Source organism: Lotus japonicus, chromosome 3, assembly GCF_012489685.1.
Source record: "Lotus japonicus ecotype B-129 chromosome 3, LjGifu_v1.2".
Lineage (NCBI taxonomy): Eukaryota > Viridiplantae > Streptophyta > Magnoliopsida > Fabales > Fabaceae > Lotus > Lotus japonicus.
This window is the reverse complement of record NC_080043.1, coordinates 84068360-84090850: the sequence shown is the minus strand read 5'-3', so window position 1 is coordinate 84090850 and position 22491 is coordinate 84068360. Positions and strand designations below refer to the sequence as shown.

Sequence of the window (22491 nt, the reverse complement as noted above, 5' to 3'; positions counted from 1 at the left end):
CTATTGAGCCTAAATGCTTGATGTGTAGATAGTTTGATACCCCATTGGTCCTTTGGCGTATGCCTCAAAGTAGCCGTGAATTTCCTAGCAAGCCACATTGTTTTGACAGTCTTATGGGAAGTGAGTGTTATTAAAATTTGACTTGAAAACTAAGATAAAATTGACAACGTTCTGCACATTTAATAGCCATAATTTTCTTTTAGTTCTTTGTCAAGTGTAAATTCTTTTTATGTACCATAGTATACTCCTTCATTGCATCCTATACAAGCTCTTTAGAATAAGTCATAGCATAGCAACTTCAAACCGAATCCTTGCACCATCTTCTGGCATTTTAAATCATTGAATTTTTGTCTTGTTTTGTGTTCATCTTTACATATAGTTGGAGTTTCTAAATCATCTTAATCTCCCTCCTCGTTCTCAAAGTCTTGTAGTTCAGACTCCACATCTTGTAGTTCAGACTCCACATCGGTTACCATCTACACTAGACATCGACAACATTGCAGCATCTACATCATCATCTACGATTTAGGTTCTGTTTCACCACCCTCCTCATTCTCAAACTCATTTCATTTGAAGAAACTGATGCACACTAGACAAATTGGGCTTCTCAGCCCAATACACATACACTAACACAATATTAAATACATATAAATCAATGGTTAGATTGAACAACATGTCACCTAAGTTCTTTTTCCAATGGAGATGATCTATTCCTGATGAAATTCTCAGCTGTTGTAGCTATTGATTAGGGGAGGAAACACTTTTCAATAACTATATATATTATTTGAAGCTTTATTGCTGCTATGTGTCAAAAGGAATTGAATAAGGGAATGGTGTTTCAGTTATCAGGCAAACGAGTTGGTATTATTGGATTTGAAGCTTATTTTGATTTTTTTTTATTCTTCTAAATATTTTCCTTTTTATATTAATACTATTATTAGTAGTAGTAATAATGTTTGGTTGACAAACCAATTCCACCTCCACCGCATAGAAGAAGGTAGAATTGAGAGATAAATGAGAAATATGATAAGAATATAAAAGAGAGATAAAAAAAGAAGTGTGGAGAAATGATTAGTTCCCAACGCGAGATTCTAATGTGCTTTAGATACCGAAACGGCAAGTTCCCTTTTGCAATCACAACCAGTAGAAGAGACCCGTCATGACACCACCTCGCTTAAGAAGATCATCGACGACTACAACCTCGACGACTTACCACAAGCACATTAATCAAGATGCTTATTTCATCGATTGCATTGGAAGTCTAATATGCACAAATGGAAAGTGCTCCAATTGCCCCAATTGCTCCTCTAAACTCTCCATTCTACATGTCATTTTAAAATGTCTTCCCGAATTCATTAGTATGGAACATCTTCTTTTCGAAGTGAAATCTCCTAGTATATGAAAGAGTAAAAAAGTGCTTTCGTTGTTGTGGAATAAGAAGCCTTCGTATCTTAATGCATGTATTTAATTTATTCAGAGCTATTAGAGCGGGATCTACTTTTTGGGGAATATGAGTCGAAGCAATAACAAGAATATTTACAGTGGAAAAAACCAATTGAAGTGGAGGGTTTCTTCAAACAACAAGGGGCTGGGTCAACTATTCAATCAAATGATATTGAGCATGTTTCCCATCTCTTCTTGAGGAACAAGCGGACTATTTCTTTGCAAAATTGTGCTCAATTTCATATGTGGCAATTCCGCCAAGATCTCTTCGTTAGTTGGGGGAAGAAGCCGCCGCACGAATCAGATTTTTTAAGGAACATATCGAGAGAGAATTGGATTTGGTTAGACAATGTGTGGTTGGTAAACAAGGATCGGTTTTTTAGTAATGATAGTGACGATATCGACCGTGACCTTGATACGGAGCTGGAGTTGCTAACTATGATGAATGCGCTAACTATGGATATGATGCCGGAAATAGACCGATTTTATATCACCCTTCAATTCGAATTAGCAAAAGCAATGTCTCCTTGCATAATATGGATTCCAAACATTCATGATCTGGATGTGAATGAGTCGAATTTCTTATCCCTCGGTCTATTGCATATGTTGTTTATCACTGAGACTCAAAAAGTTAATGCACCTAAGAGCATCTCCAATGCTAGTTCTTATTTCTTAGTTTTTAACACTATTCATGTGGGTCCATATTGCCACATGTGCTTAAGCAACTCTCAAGCAATTTTGCTCCAATCATGAGTTCTTAGTTCTTAGTTTTTACCATTATTCATTTGGTCCTACCAAACACATTATTTATACTTTTTATTTTCATAAAGTAACAAAATAAAACTCATAAAGTAATAAAATAATTTAGATGAGAGAGAAATAATTAATATTTTAAGCTAAGAACTCAAAAAACAAAACTTCTTATATAAGAACCGAGTTCTTATTTTTAAGAACTAAGAAGTCTATGTCAGCACCTCCAATGGTAAAGTTCTTAGTTCTTAGTTCTTAACTCCAAAATAAGAACTAAGAACCTTGCATTGAAGTTAAGAACTAAGAACCTTGTATTGATCCAAGCCTTTAAATACAATTCATTTTTTTTCTCTCTTCTTAAATTGATCCAAGCCTTTAAATTTCTAAATCAATGGCTCAGATTTTGGATGGAGAAAGGATGGAGAGAAGCTGGATGGAGAGGATCCAAATCCCTATCAAGTCTCATGGGTGTAGGGACGAATTTAAGTTAAAAAACTAACTCATATTTAGGGTCGGATAAAAGTCAAGTCAAACATGTCCCTCCCGACTAGGCACCCAAACACCCACCATTCCAATTTCCAACCCTTCAATGGCAGAAGACCTCCCAGAAGTGCTTGTTCTGGGTCCTCCAACATGCTTCCCAACACTTGAACCACTCTACTCTCACAAATTCCACTTCCTAAACCACCATGCCTCAGGCCTCCCTCTACACCAATTCTTGGTTGCCCATTCTTCAATTCGTGCCATACTCTGCAGCACCACCATCCCCCTCACCGCCGATCTGCTCCGCCTCGTTCCGTCGCTCCGCCTCATCGTCACCTCCAGCAGCGGAACTAATCATATCGACCTCAATGAGTGCCGCCGCCGGGGAATTCTGGTCGCCGACAATGGTGGTGCGGCCTCGGAGGATGTGGCTGACATGGCGGTGGCACTGCTGATTTCCGTCATGAGGAAATTATCGGCGGCGGATCGATACGTAAGGACACGAAATTCCTCTGACCCTTGGGATTTTCCTCTTGGCTGCAAGGTTTGCACTTTTTCTTACTATTTTCATTTTAAGAAACTCATGAAAATTTTCAGCTTTTGTAGCTATTGATTAGGGGGAAAAATATTTCAATAACAGCATATATATTATTAACCTTAACCCAATGGGCGTCGTCGCCGCAGTAGTAAAAAGTTACTGTATTGAACTCCTAGGTCGATAGTTCGATTCTTAGAGTCGAACTCTTGAAGAAACATTTAGTATTCCCTCGGATGGAATTGCGAGAGCAATTTAAAAAAAAACAGCATATATATTATTTGAAGATTTATTGGTGCTATGTGCCAAAAGGAATTGAAGAAACTGATGAAATTCTTAACTGTTGTTTGTAGCTATTGATAAGGGGTAAAAAGCACTGTAAATATATTATTTGAAGCTTTATTCCTGCTATAAAAAGGAATTGAAGAAATTGATGTTCAATAACAACATATATTATTTACTCGGGTGCTGGTCGCAGTGGTAAAAAATAGTTGTTTTAACCCTTAGGTCGAGAGTTCAATTTCTAGGAGTTGCACTCTTGGGGTGACCTTTAGCATTCACCACACTCGGGTGGGATGCGAGAGCAATTTAACACAAAAAAACAACATATATATTATTTGAAGCTTTATTGCTGCTATGTGTCCAAAGAAATTGAATAGGGGAATGGTGTTTCAGTTATCAGGCAAGCGAGTTGGGATTATTGGATTGGGAAACATTGGCATGGAAGTGGCCAAGCGGCTTGAGTGTTTTGGTTGCATTATCTTGTACCACTCTAGGCATAAAAAAACACATGTTTCATACCCTTTCTATTCCAGTGTTGTTGAGCTTGCAACTACTAGTGATGCGCTTGTGGTGTGTTGTGCATTGAATCAGCAAACACATCACATAATCAACAGGGAAGTGATTCTGGCATTAGGAAAAGGAGGGTTCATTGTCAATGTTGGAAGAGGGGGGCTTATTGATGAGAAGCAATTGGTGAAGTGTTTAATGGAAGGAGAAATTGGAGGTGCTGGTTTGGATGTGTTTGAGAACGAGCCTCATGTTCCTCAAGAGCTCCTTGCAATGAATAATGTAGTGTTATCTCCACATTGTGGTAGTCTTACTGTAGAAAACAGGATTAGTCTGTCTGAACTTTTGGCAGGGAATTTAGAAGCCTTCTTCTCAAATAAGCCCCTAATTACTCCAGTGAAGTTGGTTGAATAACTGGGTCTCTTGAGAATTGCAGTTCGCAACTGCAATTGCAGCCGTAGGGTGTTGAAGTCTTTGCACTGGTATCACAACTGCAACTGCGTCCCCAACAAGCCCGCATTTATCTGCAATTCCACTACCCAACCACAATTTAAAACCTCGTGAAAGATTATGAATAACTTCTCCAACTGTAGTTTATGAATCTAAAGGTTCTAATTCATTTGCCAATTTTACAGATGTATTTTTAATAAAATGGTAACTATTGTTATAGTTGACATTTAACGCAGTTGTTGTTACCAAATTGGAAACAGCCCAAATCCTTCTCTTTATGGTTTCATTAGTATCATGTGATGCAATTTTATCTTGATCATTGCACCTTAAGACATTGAATGTATGAGTCATTTCACTTATAAACTACTTAACAATGTTATTTTCTTTTAATGTGGGTCTTACTCACACTTGATATCCTAACAATCTTCATCTCAAGTGTGACTTCATCTTCCTTCACATCAATGTTACTGGACATGTCATTGAGTCGATTGAGGCACCAATATAAGGTTTGATGGTTAACCGCAATTGAAATGTGGTTGAACCGGTGTCATTAAATAATATTTTTCAGTAATACATTGAAACCTTGGGCTTTCTGAAAAAGAAAAGTGTTTAATTTAAAACTTAGAATTAAAACTAATTACAATAAAGATTTTTTTTGTCAAGTCCAGAAAGAACCTGACAATTAATACAAGCCTGTTTGTTTGCATTATAATTCTGAAGATACAAAATGCAACTCAAGTTTTTTATAAAGTTGTACATAATACATACATGCATAATTACAAGAAAGATCAGGACAACTAATAACTCTGTAGTAGCTAGTGACAGGAATAACTTCATTGCACTAGCACATAACTCTTTATTCCCCGAGTATTGGTCCATTTCCTCCATTTGCATATATAGGATTCCAACAACACTAACTCTCGAACAGCTAATTAGTAATTACAGAATTGGCCATTTTTTTTTGGAGTTTCTGTTATCATTTTCTTCATAGTTCCATCAAAAGCACCCTCTTTCATTTTATACGATGTCATCTACCTCACCCTAACAGATAGAAGTTAAGACATAGTAATGCTTGTTAGTTGTTTTTTCTCTTGTAGCCACCTTGAGAAAGCATCAAGGGTTCTTGTGTCAGCCCTGTAATGCTTCTGTGTAAATTCAAGGAGACTTGGCCATGTGAACTCAGGATATATTCTCTGATTCTCCCTGTTAACCAGTTCTTTTGGAGGTGTGATCACTTTGTCTGCACTTGGACATAGAAAGAAAGCAAGTGATTTTCTCACAACTTTGCTATTCACAACTGCTCTATGCAAGCAACTCTTGAAAATCCCATTTGATAGAGCCTGAAACACAAATGAAGTTTGTTAAATGAGCTCAAGAAGTGATCACGATCGTCCGTCCCTTTTTCCTGTCTCGCCTAAAAGATTTTGTTATGTCAATTAAAAACATATTTGTAAGTTTGTAACCAACCCACCCATCAAAATATTTTGATATCGGCGAGACATAAAATGAGACAGAAGGTTTTCATTCGCTAGGAACTAATACACAACATAATCATGCATTCATGCCAACTCACATGAATTAATCAGCTCATTTGGAAATTGATTTATATCTAGTGGTTTATGTTGTTTCATTTTTTTTTTCTGGGACAATATGGACCCAAGGAACATAAATATAGTGAACCTTTCAACTATAAATTGTGTGAGGCTGTGCAATTTGAGAACCTTCTAATAATGTGTTCCATACCATAAATGTGTCACCAATGTTGACAACGAACGCATCTTCTTTGGGAGTAACGGAGTGCCAACTTCCATCCACAAAAACTTGGAGACCCTTAACTTGATCTTGGTGGAGAATGGTTAGGGAGGTAGGGTCACAATGAGGCCCAGTCCCTAAAGCTAACTCAGGGTTTTGACATGGTGGGTAGTAGTTCAGTCTCATTACGGAGTCATGTCCTTCAAAGAGATCTCTGAAATGTTCCCTGCCAACTCCTAGGCTCGTCCCAAGAAGCTCCATGATCTCAAGGGAGAGATTGCTCATTGCTTCACAGTAGTCTTGGTACACACTCCTACCAAATGGAAACTTAACAGTAAATATTTTTTCAAAAGAAAGCCTTGGTCTACTACCATAGACTAAGAAAAAATTGATTCACGAATAAAAAAGACTTCCTTGCAAATTGATTTAAACACATAAGAGCATATTATAAATAATATATACTAAATGTTATCTTTTATAGCGAGTAAAAGCATAGTTCATAAATGAGTTTTTAACATGATTCACTATTGAATTAGTGGAATCTTAATTAATATATATGTTTTTCCTATCATTTATATGGTCAGACTCTATAAGAGAGAAAAAGAAAGGGGGAATAACAGAAGGAATACCAGCTAATTGATACATTCTACACTACATGGCCATCACTGGTTTATCAAACACAGAAAATCATATGATTTATGATCAGACATCAGAACTTCTCTATGAAAAATAAGCATTTTGTGAAAATTTATGAAAAAGGATAAAACAGTTTTGTTTACAGTTAATGTTCATAACTTAAAAAAAAGGTTATTAGAACTAGAAACTGAGGAACTGAGTATCAAAGAAAAAGAAAACTCCATTTACCCAAATTGCCTGAAATCATCCCCCATGACATTGACAAAATACTCCTCCACTGTTTTTCTGGACTTATCAGCAGAGTAACGGAAAGAAAGTGTTTCCTTCCAAGGAAGTTTGGAGGAGAATCTTCCAATGAAGCTATTAGCATACCCACAATGTTCTCCAATCTTTCTCTGAGCCCTCTGCTTCTGTGAGAGTTGCATGCCGAAGAAATCATCTATGAGCTTATGAGCTTGAGCTATGAGCTTTGCATCAACTCCATGGTTAACAACCTGAAAGAAACCATGCTTCTTGCATGCCTCATTCACTTTTGAACAAACAGTTGACAAGGCTTGTGGGTTTCCAGAGAGAAAGGCCCGCAAATCAATAGTTGGAACTTCGAGCTCTGGTGGTTTTAGGCATGGCTTTTCATGGTCAGGCCATATGAATTGGGAGGGTATTTTAGATTGGTATGACTGAAAAGATGTATCAGAACTCAGTTTCTGAACATCCATGTCAATATTTTCTATGGTATTTCGAGGTGCAAGAAGCATTGCCATGTTTGAAGTGTGCACAAAACAGGTACACTATTTGGGCTATTTATGCAAGAGTTGCAAGAGTGATTTGTCAGTAGAAGAGTTATGGAGTGAAGAGGTGTCAATGAATGGCAAAGACAAAGGATCAGATAAATAAAAGGTGGTGAAATAGAGTTGGGAGAAAGGCCAAGACCATGCATTGGGGAAGTCGAGGACACGTATGAGAATCCTAAAAGATTGTTTTGCTAATTTCTATCTCTTTCAGGGTCTGTTTTTTCTGGTTCCTATGGTATCCGCACAGCCAGCAATTATGAGATTAATTTTTTGAGATTCGATAATCTCATCAAGTGAATAGACATTTATCTAATAAATCTTTCTCAATACGCACCGTTCATGGATCAAACCCTAAACTATATACTTAAAAAGTCAAGTTATCTACTGATTGGGTTAGACCTTGTTGGTTCAGTGTCTGTTTTTGGAACGTTCAATTATAAATACATGCTTCAATTACATCAAACAAGTGGTGTGCATAAACATCCCCTTTAAAATGCTGCCTCTTTTTAAAATTATCAGCACATTCTTGAAGAAAATTAGTATGCATTGAGAATTTCTATAAGAATAACAGAGTAGCAAGGTGTAGTGAGAATTCGAATAACTTCACTCCCATTCAACATTCTACTTGTAATATTCTTGCTGGTATATGTTAAAAAGCAAACAGTACTAAACAAATGATCCAGCTAAAGACACACAATTTTGTTATGTAAAAGATTGTTTTGCTAATTTCTATTTCTTTTCAGTGTCTGTTTTTTCTTGTTTCCAACTTATGTGCGCAAAGCTGCTAGCAGTCATGAGATTAATCCATCAAGACTCGATGATCTCATTAAGTGGGTAGACATCTTTTAACAAATCTTTCCCCATACGCATCGCTCAGGAATCGAACCTGAACTAAATGCTTAAGGAGTTCAACTATCTACCAACTCACCGGTTGTGCTAGACCTTGTTGGTTCACTATGTTTTTGGATAAATTCACTTCTATATACATGCTTCAATTACATCAAACAAGTGGTGTGCATAAACATCCCCCTTAAAAATGTTGCTTCTTCTTAAAATTATCAGCACATTCTTGAAGAAAATTAGGATGCATGCATTGAGAATTTCTATAAGAATAACATAGTAGCAAGGTGTAATGAGAATTCGAATAACTTCACTCCCATTCAACATTCTACTTGTAATATTCTTGCTGGTATATGTTAAGAAGCAAACAGTACTAAACAAATGATCCAGCTAAAGACATACAATTTTTTTTATGTATTAAAAAAGATAAAATATGAATGAAGAATATAGATGGAATCAAATAAGATTTAAACTATTTAATTAAGGAGATATATATGTGCTACAATTTACATCAAACAGGTGGTGTGCATGAACATCCCCTTAAAAAAGTTGCTTCTTTTTTAAATTATCAGCACATTCTTGAAGAAAATTAGTACTATGCATGCATTGAGATTTTTTATAAGAATAAGAGACTAGCAAGGTGTAGTAAGAAGAATTTGAATAACTTCAATCTCATTCTACATTTAATATTCTTGCTGGTATATGTTAAGAAGCAAAAAGTACTCGGGAAAAAACAAATGGTCCAGCTAAAGAAATTCACTTTTGCAATGCATATTAAAAAAGATAAAATATGAATGAAGAAAACTAATTAAATATAAATTTTACGCTGGTCAAATAAACTTTAAGCTCCTGGAATAAGGAAATAAAAAATGTGCTTCTATTCTACTCACATCAAATATCAAACAAGTGGTGTGCATAAACATCTCCCCTAAAAAAAGTTGCTTCATTTTTAAATTATCAGCACATTCTTGAAGAAAATTAGTGTGCATGCATTGAGAATAACAGAATAGCAAGGTGTTGTAGGAATTCGAATAACTTCAATCTCATTCTACATGTAAATTATATTCTGGCTGGTACATGTTAAGAAGCAAAAAGCACTAGGGAAAAAACAAATGATCCAGGCATCCAGCTAAAAAGACACCCAATTTTGTTATGTATATTAAAAAAAGGTAAAATATGAATGAAGAAAATAAATGGAATAATAATGCAATCCATTTAAAATTATCTTTGGGATGGAAAACTCCAGAACAGGAAAATCTAACCTGGAGTAAAAAATACCAATTTAAGAACTAGAATCTGGTGGGATCTGTCTGCATGTATGCATGCCTAAAACAAGAAAACAAAAAATGGAGAAAAATGCTAATAGAATAATTTTAATTTATTGTGGGGATGGATAAGATACACAGATATATCAAGGCTTAATATATATATATATATATATATAGGTAGTGAATAAATTAAACCGAACCCCCTGAATAGTACGTACGTGTATATATATTTTATTGTCACATTCATAGTTAGGTTTTTAATTAAATCATATATATATATATATATATATATTTAAAGTTAATGAGAAAGTTGCTGTTTTTTTTATGTTAAAACTCATTCAGGTAGGTTTTTCTTTTTTCTTTTCATGGTTCTTGGATTTTTATCAGCTTCTAATTATGAACCGCACAATCATTTCATTTTAAGATTTGGTCAAATTGATTCGCTATAAGAGAGGTGAATTGCTTGGTTGTTAAATTAAACATGCCGCATAAGAGAATCTAACCCTATTGTAGATTATTCAGCTAAGCAAAATTGTATTGTTACCAATCTTCTTTGGGTCTGTAATGCAGATTCTAGAGTATAATTACGGACCTACTTGAAAGAGATCTTCTGATACCTTTTCTTGAGAGATGTTCTGATGCCTTTTCTTCTTAATCTATGACAATATTGTGAAAAAAAAAAAAGAGATTTGGGCAGTTGTATGAAAACTGATCCATCCATGAATCATGTTCTTTTCTTTTTCAATTAAGATTCAATACATACGTGCTAAAAATAATTTACAAAGAAGTTCATTTAACTTGTAATTATGTTTTTCTTGGTTCAAGATATACAAATTATAACATTTATATTTTATAGCAAGGTTATCATATTTTTCGAGACAACATGTACATGTTCAGAAACATGTCATTTGGTGGTCATGAAATTAATCACTTGCTTTATATACGCTGAGCTGTATGGAGGCAGGCAACAAAATTTTTTATTCACAAAAAATGGAAACTGTCCGACAGGGGCGGATCCAGACATTATATATTGGTGTGGCTAAATATAAAAGAAATTTTAGGCTAAAATACAAAGTAGAAATTATATTAGGTAGCAAGCAAGAAGTAGCTATAATCTCACATGAAAAGCACAAAAGTTTATTCAACCATGAAAAGTTAAGACTAATTTGTGCAGTAAAAAGGACAAATTTTGTTTTTTTGAGAGAAAACATTACAATGCTGCTGATTTAACATTCCAAATTTGCGGGCACAAATCAACAATCGAAACAGAAAAACCCATCAGCAAAAACAAACGAAGGTAGCTCCAAACCCAACATGATTCCATCAAAGAACTCAGATCTGCTGAGTTCACATACAAAAATTCTCACCGAAAAAGTAGATCCAACTTAACGCGTGCAACTTCATAAACCAAAAAAATTCTTTAAAAATTGAAAATTAAAAAAAATAGAAATAGGAAAAGATCATCCAACATGAATTATGTGTAGCGTAATAAGGTGAATTACGAAGTTTATTTACCTGAGAGACAATGAATCAATTGAATTTCCTCTTGAATTGTGGTTGATTGGTGCGGTTATCAGAGTTATCCATACGATTAGAAATTTAGGAAGGTGAAGATTGGTAGGTTTTCAATTTTTGAGGAAAAATGTTTTAAAAGTTGATGAATGGCGAAAGCAGCAATGGAAGAAAGAAAGAAAGAAAAACCGCGTTCTAATTTGATGTTAAACGTGAATTTTGGTTTTTTACTTATTAAGCTATGGCGGCGCTTCAACCGTTGCCATACATTAACACAAAACTTTTAGCAGCGGATGTCAAACCGCCGCTATATACGATATTTAAAAAAAAACTCAAAATCCGGTGTGGCTAAAGCCACATATAGCCTACACATGGGTCCGCCCATGCTGTCCGACCATAATTGTTGAATATTACACCACCCATTTGGTTATCACACCCTTATTTAGTTGTATTTTAATCTTAAACATATAAATTTGATTTTAAAAAATAATAGTTTGATTAAAATAATTGAATTCTTACCTTTTCACGTATAACAGTTTTGCATTGCTCAACATGCATTTTGTTATTTTTTTCTCGACTGATTTATCAGTCACGCCTCTGCCAAAAATCCCATAGCCAAATAATTAAGAAACAAATGTATTAGGAGTTCATGGAGTTGGGAATTGGGATCATATTTGGTCTCGACACGTAGAATTCTTCATTACGCACGTCCCATTCATCTGAAGCTCTAGCCACTGAATTTATGCTTGTTGAGTAAATGACAACGTGATACCTGTAGATAAATGGTTTAGATTTTTTCACACTTTACTTTCTCTTCTACTCATTTCCACTCTATATTTCTTTCAAATTCTAATCATGGTAGTTAGTATCGTGCGTATCGCACGATACGTATCCCGATACGATACGAAAATCAACCAAACGATACGTATCCCATGTATGTATCTTTTTGTGTTTGTATCGTGACCTGTATCGCACATATCGCATGAGTATCGCACGATACGTATCCCGATACGATACAAAAACAGTTTTTCAAATGTCGTTTCATCTTACTCCCCTAGAAAAATTAGGGAGTGGGCATTTAATTTCATTAAAAATTAGTAAATTGCTCTAAAAAGTGATGTTTTTTTTTATTCTTTCACCCTTTCACGTTCAACTTCACTTCAGCAGCCCTTTGTTTCACGTTCAACTTCAGCAGCCCTTTAATGGCTTGGAATTAGGGAGTGGGCATTTAATTTCATCTCTTTGATGTTTAGTACTTTAGTTTGGCTTATGGCTTGAAATTAGGTTGAACTTGAACTTTGTGAGACTATTTTTCTACTTATGACTTGGATCTTTGATTATTTTGAACTATATTTAGATGATATATTAGTATATTATTTAATTTATGACTTAATTTTTTTTGTGTCCGTATCTTACGATACACGTTACGATACGATACGCGACACGGAATTAGGGTCTAACGATACACGATACGTATCTCGATTTGACTACCTTGATTCTAATTTTCTATGTTTTTAAGTGTAAAAAAACTTTATTGTTAGTGGGGAGGTAAGATATATATATATATATATATATATATATATATATATATATAGGGGAATGCTAACTTACTCCCACTTGATTTTGTGAAGGAGTATGTTAGCACTTAACACCTTTTCATTTTGGACAAAAACTACCCTCCTCTTCTCACATTTAAAAAAACTTAAGTTCTGGGTTTTTGGTAATTTTGGTTATCCAAATTTTTTTTATTTAATTTTAAAACTTAAAATTCTCTCTCATCATTTAATACCCTTCTCTTTCTTTTTCCTTTTCCTCTCGTTCTCCTGCTTCTTTTCCTTTCTCTTTCTTGGTCCTCTTTTTCAATTAGATTCATTTTGAAGAAGGAAAATAAGCTGGATTTCTTTTTAAATGAAATGATGGAGAAGACTGAATGGAACTGCAGATATGGCTTGAAGAGAGAGAATTGGGAGGGGCTCCTAAATGACGTGAATGGCAAAGGGGCTCCTAAAACCCAAAATTGAATTGTAGAAACAAGAATGAGTAGTGGAAGGAGCCTTTTGGTTCTTGGAGGTAGCAGTTGCATAGAAATGGGAACCGATTGAAGACAAAGAAAGATGGAAGAAGGTGATAAATGAGGAGAGAGAAAAATTGAGATTTAAAATTAAATAAGTTTGGTAACCAAAATTACATTGGTAGCCCCACTTTATTGTCTTAAAGAAGAAAGAGAGTTGGAGTTTTTTGTCCAAAATAAAAAGGTGTTAAGTGCTAACTTACTCCTTCACAAAATCAAGTGGGAGTAAGTTAGCATTCCCCATATATATATATATATACATATATATATATATATACATATATATATATACATATATATATATATATATACACTCCAGCCTCCATGACATGTCGACCAGAAAAATACTTCACTTCATGCATTTGCAGCAAAACCTTGAACGAAGAAAACTTATGTGTATTCTTAACGTGGAAAAATTAAAGTGCCAGAGGCCAAATCTACTCTTGCTTCATGAATTGTGGGCCTAATACTTCACTTCATGCATTTGCAGCACTCTTGCTTGCTTCAGCTAGATCCATGTTTCATTCTTGAATCAATTCTCTGATTGAAGCACCCAAAAATCTTCAAAGCATGGGAAATTAAAATTTAAGGCTTAGATCAAAGTTTGAGGTCTTGATGCAGGATTGAGAAGCAGAACCAAACACACTTATATAATAACACAAACCATTCCTTAGAATTTACTACTAAGTACTAGGCCCACAATTCATGATTAATTGGCTATGGACAACTTTCATACATTTATCACATTCATCAATTTTTTTTTCCTCTTATTTTCTCATCATCTCACCTATCCATATTTTTTTGAAACCTGGACCGTATCGATCAATTCGATTGGTCTGACTTAGAACCAATAGTGTGTATCCACTTCCAGTCATGTAAAAAAACCGTTTGAATATGAAGCGGTGGAAACAGTCCAAACCAATGGAAATAGGAGTTGAAAATCGGGTTGAACTATATTTTTTTTAATTCTTTTAAACCATTTATTAATTTATTTTGATCATATAAATTATATAAAATAACGATCTATGATAAATTACAATTTAATTAGTCTAAATTTAATTTCTTAATATCGTACGTAAATATATTCCATATTATGATAAATAATAATAAAAATATTATTTAATTTTTTTTTATAAGCCAAAAATATTATTTAATTACTATCAGTTCAATAATGGTTCAACCTCAGTTAGACCGTTAAACCTTGAACTAGACTAGTCTTGATTGATTGAATGGTCGATAGGTTTTCTATACATTGAATTATCTATACTTTTCTCTCATATATATTCCTATATCTTCGTTGAGTGTGTCTATTGAGTATGAACAAACACCTTTCTCCATTATAATAATGAGTGAAAAAGTTGTAAACATGACAATATTTTGTCACATTTCTCTTTAATTAAACAAGAACACTGTAATATTATGGATGGTTAGATAATATTGGTAGCGTCTAGTTAGGATACTATAATACAATTCATTGTGTTTAAAAAAGTTGTGCCCATTCTCATACCGACATCTGTAGCAACTTGAATGTTTGTCTCACTAATCCATGGTTATTAAAACCGGGTTGGACAGGAAACCATACCTAGACCGGTCTAGAACACCCACTAGGACAAGAAAACCAGACACAAACTGGAGTACTGGACAAACCGGTCAACCTAGTAAAAGTCGGTCGGATGGCGGTTCAATACAATTCAGGACAAAAACATTTTTTTGTGTTTTTTGGGCGCACTGGGCTTGGCCCATGAAAAAGGGCAGTCGCAAAACAAAAAAAAAACGGTAGTGAGAACACAGAACATTGAAAACTGGCACATCGGTATCGCACTGCCACATCCGCCGCAGCACGTCCTCGCCGTCGCTGCTCCATTTCCTTCCATCCATGCTCCCTCCTCTGTTGTCTTAGTTTTTTTTTTTTTTTTTTAAATTATGCGTTTCAGGTTCAAAATTAGGCTTGATTTGCTTTATTAAGAAAAGGTCTAAAAAATACTGGAAAGAGATGCTAGCTGGTGAACCAGTACGTTGATATGTTGAAGCAATCAAAGGAATCCTGGAATTTATTGGATAGCTCTACGGATATGACTGAACTGTCGCGGGTGAGATTGAAATTTAGTTAGTTCTTAAGAGCTTAGCACAAAGGGGAATTTTGGAAACAAGTAACAACCACTGGGGAGAGGTACGTATTAGAATTTTAGTTTATAGAGTTCACACAACAACTTTTGCATGACTTATCATTTGGTAATTAAATTATAAGATATTAAGGTTAATGTTTGAGTCCACATTGTAATTCTGCAGGCATTGGAGTTTTAGAAACAAATGGAAAGGAATTGGTCATGAAATTGTTTCTGATATGCGTAGGCAACCCAGTTTGAGCTTTCTTCAATTTGAAATAGCTTTAATACGGAGGCATGTAAATGTAATGAGTGTCGGAAGCCTAAGCATCAGTTGTTTCAAATAAAGTGTGCTAAGTATGATGAGATCCTCTCCAGTGGATTTCTCTCCATTTTTCTCTAGTGGAATAGAAAATATGTGTATCGGGAAATAGAAAATAATATATATGATCTATATTTAATTACTAATACTATAAACAAGTTTTATACGGTCATCTAATTATAATCTATCAATTTTCCATGTTGTAATTAAATTTGAATTGAAAATTATTTAAATTGAAAAATAAAGAGATGTGATTGAATGCATATGTAAAACTCTTTACGCTCTATGAAATTGATTGCTTTGTTGCTCAATTATAATACATTATAAAAAGATTCAGTATTTTTAATTTGAGAACTTGAAGTAATGATTAAACTTTGCTTTGCCACAGATATTGAGCGCCCATCATATGATCATAAGACAGATTTATTTTTTTGTATTAAATCTATATTGGCTGAAAAATTGGATCGGAAAAAAAGATGAAATATTGTTTTAAAATTAGGAGTACCTTGTTCAACAAAGAAAAATGAATCTGTAGGCTGTAGCAATTTATATTTGGCCAAGTTGGAGTAGTCTACAGCTACAGCCTACAGAACAACTGTCCATTAGAGAAAGTCAAGTCTCTACTTCCAACTTGTGAAAGCCTACAAAAGAATGAGGTGATAAAAACATCATCACTGAAATCGGTTTATTGATTAAGATATCAAATTGGAGACAAACCGAGCAAAAGATCTAGTAGTCCAATACTACACTACAACATAATTTCTAAATTTAGCAAAGAATTCAACTGATATCACCTCTTTTGATCCAATAAAGACCCACTTTAAACGAAATCTCAACCTTCAGTCCTCCCACTCCCAGCTACAATTTGAGAAGAACAAAACAAGCAATCACCGGGTCCATATGCAGGAGCTGAAGAAGTGACCCACATATTTAGAAAACACACGCAAGTGGAGTCCAACAATTCTTCTTGTTTTAGTTTGAGGAGTGCTTGGAATATTACAAGAACAAAAATTCGCCAATTTCCTCTGATCTGATCTTGTTGATTGGCTTCAACTTGGCAACATGATATATGGTCATGTATTGCACATGGTTAGTTGGTTACAATATAAATTATCCTATTTTTAATGCATGCTTAGTAAATGTGAGACTCCAACTCACTTAAATTCTTATAATATTCTCCGCAAGTGCGAGTCATATATACCACTGGTCATACTACCATGCTCCTCCTTGGTGAAAGTTATCCACACCGGAATTGTCAATTGTGAATTCAAGTCTCACATTGGTTAAACATTGGTGATGTATGTGAAGACTTTATAATTAATAGATGTGACTCATAAACTCAATGTCTTAAAGTTTGGGTATAGATATGGTGTCTTATTCTCTTGACCCAAGGGCTCCTCTTATCCCTGTGCGTGTTCGCTTTGCTTGGGTTTCGCTGCCTTTGGCTCGTGTTGAACTGTTTAGTTGTGGTGGGGGATTTCGTTGAATCTGTCGATGGATGGTCAATCCTTGGTATAGATCGTGGAGGCGATGATTGATGCGGCTGATGGGATCCTATTTTGGTTGATTGCATTTTTTGGTTCTTTGTTGTTTTTGTTTTGAATTGTCGGTATCCTAACCTGATTTAGGCATTGACGGATCCAGAAATTTGATGTTTGAGGACAATATATACATGTAAATTCGTAATAAAAAAAATTAACGTATACTAATAGAAGTGAAGACATTTTTTACCAAAAGGACCATAAAAAACCACATACTTTAATTTACAACTCAAGTGAGAACATTTAGCAATGTGTGACATAAGTAAGAGCATTTTCTTACGAAGGGGCGATCTAAAACCACATAATATACTACTACTGAATTTTTTTCTAATGATTTAATTTATTTCAAAATTAAGTGAAGACATACATCCCTCCCTGAATGTAGGTGTTGTTTTAGTTGCTTTCTTTGCTTTTCGTTTGTGTTGGAGTTATATTGCTATATTATTTGTTGAGAAGACTTATTCATCAACACTCTTTGAATTCAATAATTTTTTTTAAGAGAAATTTAGTTGATATATACTTGATAACATGGCACCGAGCTTGAGAAGAATAGTTGTTTAAGGAAGTGGGAATGGAAAATATCCATTTTGAACAGAAAATACCACATGCAGATACAGTAACATTCGCACAAAGACGATACCCTTTTGTGAAGATATTAAAGCCAAATTAATTAAATAATCCTTGTTGGATGAGAATAGCATGCACAAGCACAAGACCTCATCACGTTTAGTTGTAGCCGTCGTTATCATAATCAGCATCATCATTAACAATATCATTAGTTACATGAATATTTGAGAAACTTGATACGTTTAAATAAGACACTGAGAGGTTTTATATATATTGATTATGACAAACACTCCTGCCAAAGAAAAAGAATGTGCAGCACGTGCTGAGCAATATTGCGTTTTGGAGTGAGCTTCAAGAGCACGCGTTGGGTTGAATCAAGGAGACAGGACCACTGACTATGCTCACTAATCGTAAGAGAATGTCTCTTGCATTGGTTAGCTAATTAACAAATCACCTTAATTAAAAATTATGCTAAAGTTCTCCAAGAAAAATGCATTTTAAACTGTAAAAGGAACTTAAAGTGGCAATCACTTTCTAGCCCTTTCTCTTGATAATAGGGGTTGAATTGCTAGGCCTTTCTGCATGCTAAAAGCTAAGGAAACTCATTGATCATCAGTTACTTTTCACTACTTCATTATATTTATATAAAGAGGATATATGGTATTTTTCTACATCTTCCAAAAACCTATTTTATAATTTTCCAATATATAGGAAAGTGTTGCTTGGACACTTTAATACATAGACACTTCAAATGGAAATAAAATTGATAGAATAGAAAAAATAGTTTAAGATGATAAATGATGTAATTTGGTATTAAAGGAGAGATAGAAAAAAAAAAAGGCATGTGAGATAGATTAATCATGTGGTGTTTAAAATCGAAAGATGTTTTATACATTTTCCCCTTATTTGTGATCACATTATAGATCACATTTTTTACTAAATATATCGGTTTATACTCCAATTTGGTGTCTATGCACAAAATACAAAATAATGAGTGAAAAAGAAAGGGAATAGAAAAAATGCGATACCGTAAAAATAGTTAATACTTGAAAAATGTGATGTATATCGAGTTGTCAATGTTATTAGAAAGTTTAAAAATTAGATTATTTTATTCTAACTTAGTTTTTATTCCTATATTTTTTTTTCTAGCGGGCTGTGTAAACGAATAAGTTTTAGGTAAATTGCACTGATCTTCCCTGAGGTTTATCATGGTTGCACTAACCTCCCCTCTATTATTTAGTAAGACACTAGTCACCCTTATTATATTAGAAACATGACACTAACCTCTCTTAAGATTTATTATTATTGCACTGTCCTCCTCTAAGATTTATCATTATAACACTAAGTACCCCTCTAGTTTTAAAATGATTTATGAAGAAGGGGAGGTCGATGCATTTTCCAAATTAGAGGAGAGATCGGTGCAATAATGTTAAACTTCATGGGAGGTGATTGTAATTTTTCCATAAGTTTTTATTCGCACTTCTCACACATTTACACCAAGTAAGAGAAAGGAAGAAAAGAGAGAATGAGAGAAACAAGATGGGTGGTGTGGTAGAAAAGTAAGAGAGGTAGGAAGAGAAAATGAATGAAAATCATATGAAATAGAAAGAGAAGTGTGCATCAAAACTCGTGTACATACACCTCACAATGAAGTCCAAGAATATTTATCTTATGATCAACAACAATGGTTTGTTCACACCAAAAACCCACCCACATGCATTTGGAGAGACATAAATGTGTGTGTGTGTGAGAGAGTGAGAGAGGGGGAGAGAGGGAGAGATTGCAGATTTGATAGATGATGTGATATAGATAATCTCAACACATAAAAAGGAGAATGATTTGCAGACATCCGTATAGTGCAGACATCCAAAAGACATTCAGAGTGAGAACGAAAGAGAATGAAGAGAATTGATGTGATATATGTAAAAAGAGAGATAGATGAAAAAAAATGAGGTGTCTGTTAGATGTACTATTATTTGTATGTTCCAGTATCATTCACATTGGTAGCACATAAATAATAGTAAGTACTAATTCAAAATTAAAGAGAAAAACTATTTGCTCATGCATGGTGGTGCACCATGATTAATAAATATGCTTGAAACCAGAAAATGCCATCATTAATAAAACTTTTAAACAAGTCACTGATGAATGCAGATTATACTGAAGACAATTACAATAAAATGATACATGTCAACTGCTAGGTTTTTCAAGCAGCTTTGGCTAAAAAATGAATATCAGATATGTTAATCATTGTCGGTTGCAATGAAATGAAATGATTAGAGGTCATGGGTTTTCATACCCTATTATACATTCTATTATTCATACCATACCCCCATGTTAATTGGTAATAGATCACTTCAACCCTGGGAATGGTGGATGTGATGATGGTAACTGGTAATCATCCTTCATTTGCATGGGAAAAGAAGGATTGAAAGAGAAGGCAATGCTAGAAGGAGAACAATAATCCATTGCAGTACTAACTTTGTTCCCTAAACTTTCCAGTGCCTTGACCTGTGACCTGAGAAACTTGAGGTAATTTGCAGCCTCATCAAGCATTGATGCAGTGTCCATCTTGCTCCCACCAGGCACAATCTTCTGCAAAACCCTAATCCTATCACTTATTCTCTCCCTTCTTTGCCTTGCAGCCACAGTTTGTGGATCACTTGATATCTTCACATTCTTCCTCTTAGGCTTTTCAGCCACCTCCTCCAACCCCAACAAGCTCACAGGCCTAAAAGCTGCCGCCCTATATATCATTTCCTTCATTTGTGCAATTGCCTCTGGATCAGGCTCTTCAATGGAAGAAGAAGAGTTTGGTTGCTGGAAATTGATGTTAGATGAACTGCAGGAACCCTTTTCCCATCTTGGTTTCTTGCACTTTGGTGGATTTTCTGAGATTAATCTGAAACCACCTTCAATTGGAGAATTCTCAAGCATAGTGAAGTATTGGTCATCAGAGGATTGATTATTTCTCCTCTTTGGCTTCAATTGATCAGAGGAGCTTTGAGACACTGTTTGGACAGGTTCATTGACTTGGAACTCCATGTGTTTGTTTTTAGTACCATTAGAAGCATTAGTCTCAGATTCACCAGAGGAAGCTGCTGCACTGCCATGACTGAAGTTCCATAAGTTTCCACAGTCAGGTAAAATCATTGAGATCCCATCATCTTCCACAGAAGTATCTGTGTTGCTGTTAGTAGCTGAAAGTAAGCAATCAAGAGAGTTTTGTTGTGAGCCATTGATAAGTCGTTGTTGGTGGACCATGTTGAAATCTGTGATGTTGTAGTTGCTAAAAAATGGGTGGGATTGGGATGTTAAAGGTCCTGATTTCACTGACATGGTTGTTGCTGCATGATGTGATATGTTTGTGTTGTGAATGTGATGAATCACATCCATTATCTGATCTGAACTGGTGGAAGAAGCAACTGATGACTGATAAATCAATCTTTCAGGATTGGAATTTGCATGAAATGTTTGAGGAGGTTTCTGCATATCTTGTATTTGATTTAGAACACTTGAAGTTAAGCTGGATATGGGGTAGCCTCCTTCAAACTCTTGTTGCTGCTGCTGAGAACTCCATAAGATTGGTGTGTTTGCTGCAAGATGTGAAGGAGTTGGATCCCAATTCAGACCTTCCATTGAAGATTTGCAATTTCTGATGAAATGTTGAAACTTGGAGGAGAGAGTGATCTTGTTACCTGTATTGTTGAACATAAATATGTCAGATAAAATAAACAATAATACTTCATCCACACCTGAATTCCATCCACATCTAAGTCTAGAGAAAATGTGAGTGGAAATGAGATGGAAAATAAAGTGAGTGTGAATAAATCAAAACTCTAAAATAAATCGACCCGAATAGAAAAATAAAATTTTGATGACATAGAGGCTTACCAGTTAATTCTACTAGTAGATCCAGCTGTTGCCAGAACCAGAACACCAAAGCCAAGAGGAACCAACAAGATGAGAATCCTTGAATGTCAGCAATAAAACAGAGGAACCAGAACAGCTTTTAATATCAAGGTTTTTTTTACTCAATCTGTCACTAACTGTCTTCTTCCAATTCAGTATGGTGAAAACTGTGATGATAAGGTGAAAGAAAACAACCAAACCATGTCAAATTGGGCAACTGAATTATTGTGAACTGTACAAGTTAAGAGAAGGATTCAAAGATACAAGAACTGATACTGATACATGTATATATGTAACAAACTGATGAAGTGAGACAATTAGTTTGTACCTTCAGCTGTCAATCAAGACCGGTGCTAATGATGCCGTGTGTGTGTGTTTGTTTGTTTTGGAGAAACTTGAATAGGTAGGAAGAACTAAAGGTGCATGCTTTTATAATAAAAACAAGTATTGGTACTTGAGCAATTACGTCAGGAAGGAAATTGTATTTATAAATAGGCACTTGAACATGAATAAATATAAAAATGATGAGAGGTTATTACTTATTATTATAATAAACTTTAATAGTTGAGAGCATTGTGGTGGTTTCTGAAAAAGGATAATGCTTTTTGATCAGCTACTTGGTTGGTTCTGTAAAACTATTTCATGAGACACACTGTGAGTCTGAATCTTCAGAGGAGCATTTAGAATCTCAAATTGTAAACTATTTGATTATTCTTTTCAAGTG

The 22491-nt window shown here is 34.7% G+C and overlaps 3 protein-coding genes across 4 annotated transcripts; 1 reads left to right on the top strand and 2 right to left on the bottom strand.

Moving 5' to 3' along the window:
* The first annotated feature begins 2711 nt into the window (after positions 1–2711).
* On the top strand, positions 2712–4840 carry LOC130746619 (glyoxylate/hydroxypyruvate reductase HPR3-like). 2 transcript variants are annotated; one of them, XM_057599309.1, is made up of 2 exons: positions 2712–3220; positions 4085–4840. In XM_057599309.1, exons 1-2 carry the CDS (start codon positions 2783–2785, stop codon positions 4412–4414), a joined length of 768 nt encoding a protein of 255 aa, XP_057455292.1. In that variant the 5' UTR covers positions 2712–2782; the 3' UTR covers positions 4415–4840. The 2 variants fall into 2 exon arrangements, with proteins under 2 accessions (XP_057455292.1, XP_057455291.1); XM_057599308.1 differs by having other exon boundaries at positions 2715–3220; positions 3887–4840.
* A 357-nt stretch (positions 4841–5197) lies between these two features.
* LOC130746618 (gibberellin 20 oxidase 1-D-like) lies at positions 5198–7823 on the bottom strand. The gene is made up of 3 exons (XM_057599307.1): positions 7067–7823; positions 6194–6515; positions 5198–5790 (listed from the first exon to the last, which is right to left on the bottom strand). Exons 1-3 carry the CDS (start codon positions 7597–7599, stop codon positions 5506–5508), a joined length of 1140 nt encoding a protein of 379 aa, XP_057455290.1. The 5' UTR covers positions 7600–7823; the 3' UTR covers positions 5198–5505.
* A 12150-nt stretch (positions 7824–19973) lies between these two features.
* On the bottom strand, positions 19974–22153 carry LOC130742840 (transcription factor bHLH87-like). Its single transcript, XM_057594939.1, has 3 exons — positions 22096–22153; positions 21750–21934; positions 19974–21553 (listed from the first exon to the last, which is right to left on the bottom strand). The coding sequence occupies exon 3, from the start codon at positions 21492–21494 to the stop codon at positions 20208–20210; it is 1287 nt and encodes a 428-aa protein (XP_057450922.1). The 5' UTR covers positions 21495–21553; positions 21750–21934; positions 22096–22153; the 3' UTR covers positions 19974–20207.
* Between the last annotated feature and the right edge of the window lie 338 nt (positions 22154–22491).

What these genes read in the sequence shown, in the direction of transcription:
- LOC130746619 (XM_057599308.1), top strand. Translation starts at nt 2,783, where the DNA reads ATGGCAGAAGACCTCCCAGAAGTGCTTGTTCTGGGTCCTCCAACATGC. An exon ending in ATTTTCCTCTTGGCTGCAAG is followed by an intron (nt 3,221 to 3,886) that starts GTTTGCACTTTT and finishes ATGGTGTTTCAG; the next exon opens with TTATCAGGCAAGCGAGTTGG.
- LOC130746618 (XM_057599307.1), bottom strand. Translation starts at nt 7,599, where the DNA reads ATGGCAATGCTTCTTGCACCTCGAAATACCATAGAAAATATTGACATG. An exon ending in GATGATTTCAGGCAATTTGG is followed by an intron (nt 6,516 to 7,066) that starts GTAAATGGAGTT and finishes TCCATTTGGTAG; the next exon opens with GAGTGTGTACCAAGACTACT. An exon ending in ACATTGGTGACACATTTATG is followed by an intron (nt 5,791 to 6,193) that starts GTATGGAACACA and finishes TTTGTGTTTCAG; the next exon opens with GCTCTATCAAATGGGATTTT.
- LOC130742840 (XM_057594939.1), bottom strand. Translation starts at nt 21,494, where the DNA reads ATGGAAGGTCTGAATTGGGATCCAACTCCTTCACATCTTGCAGCAAAC.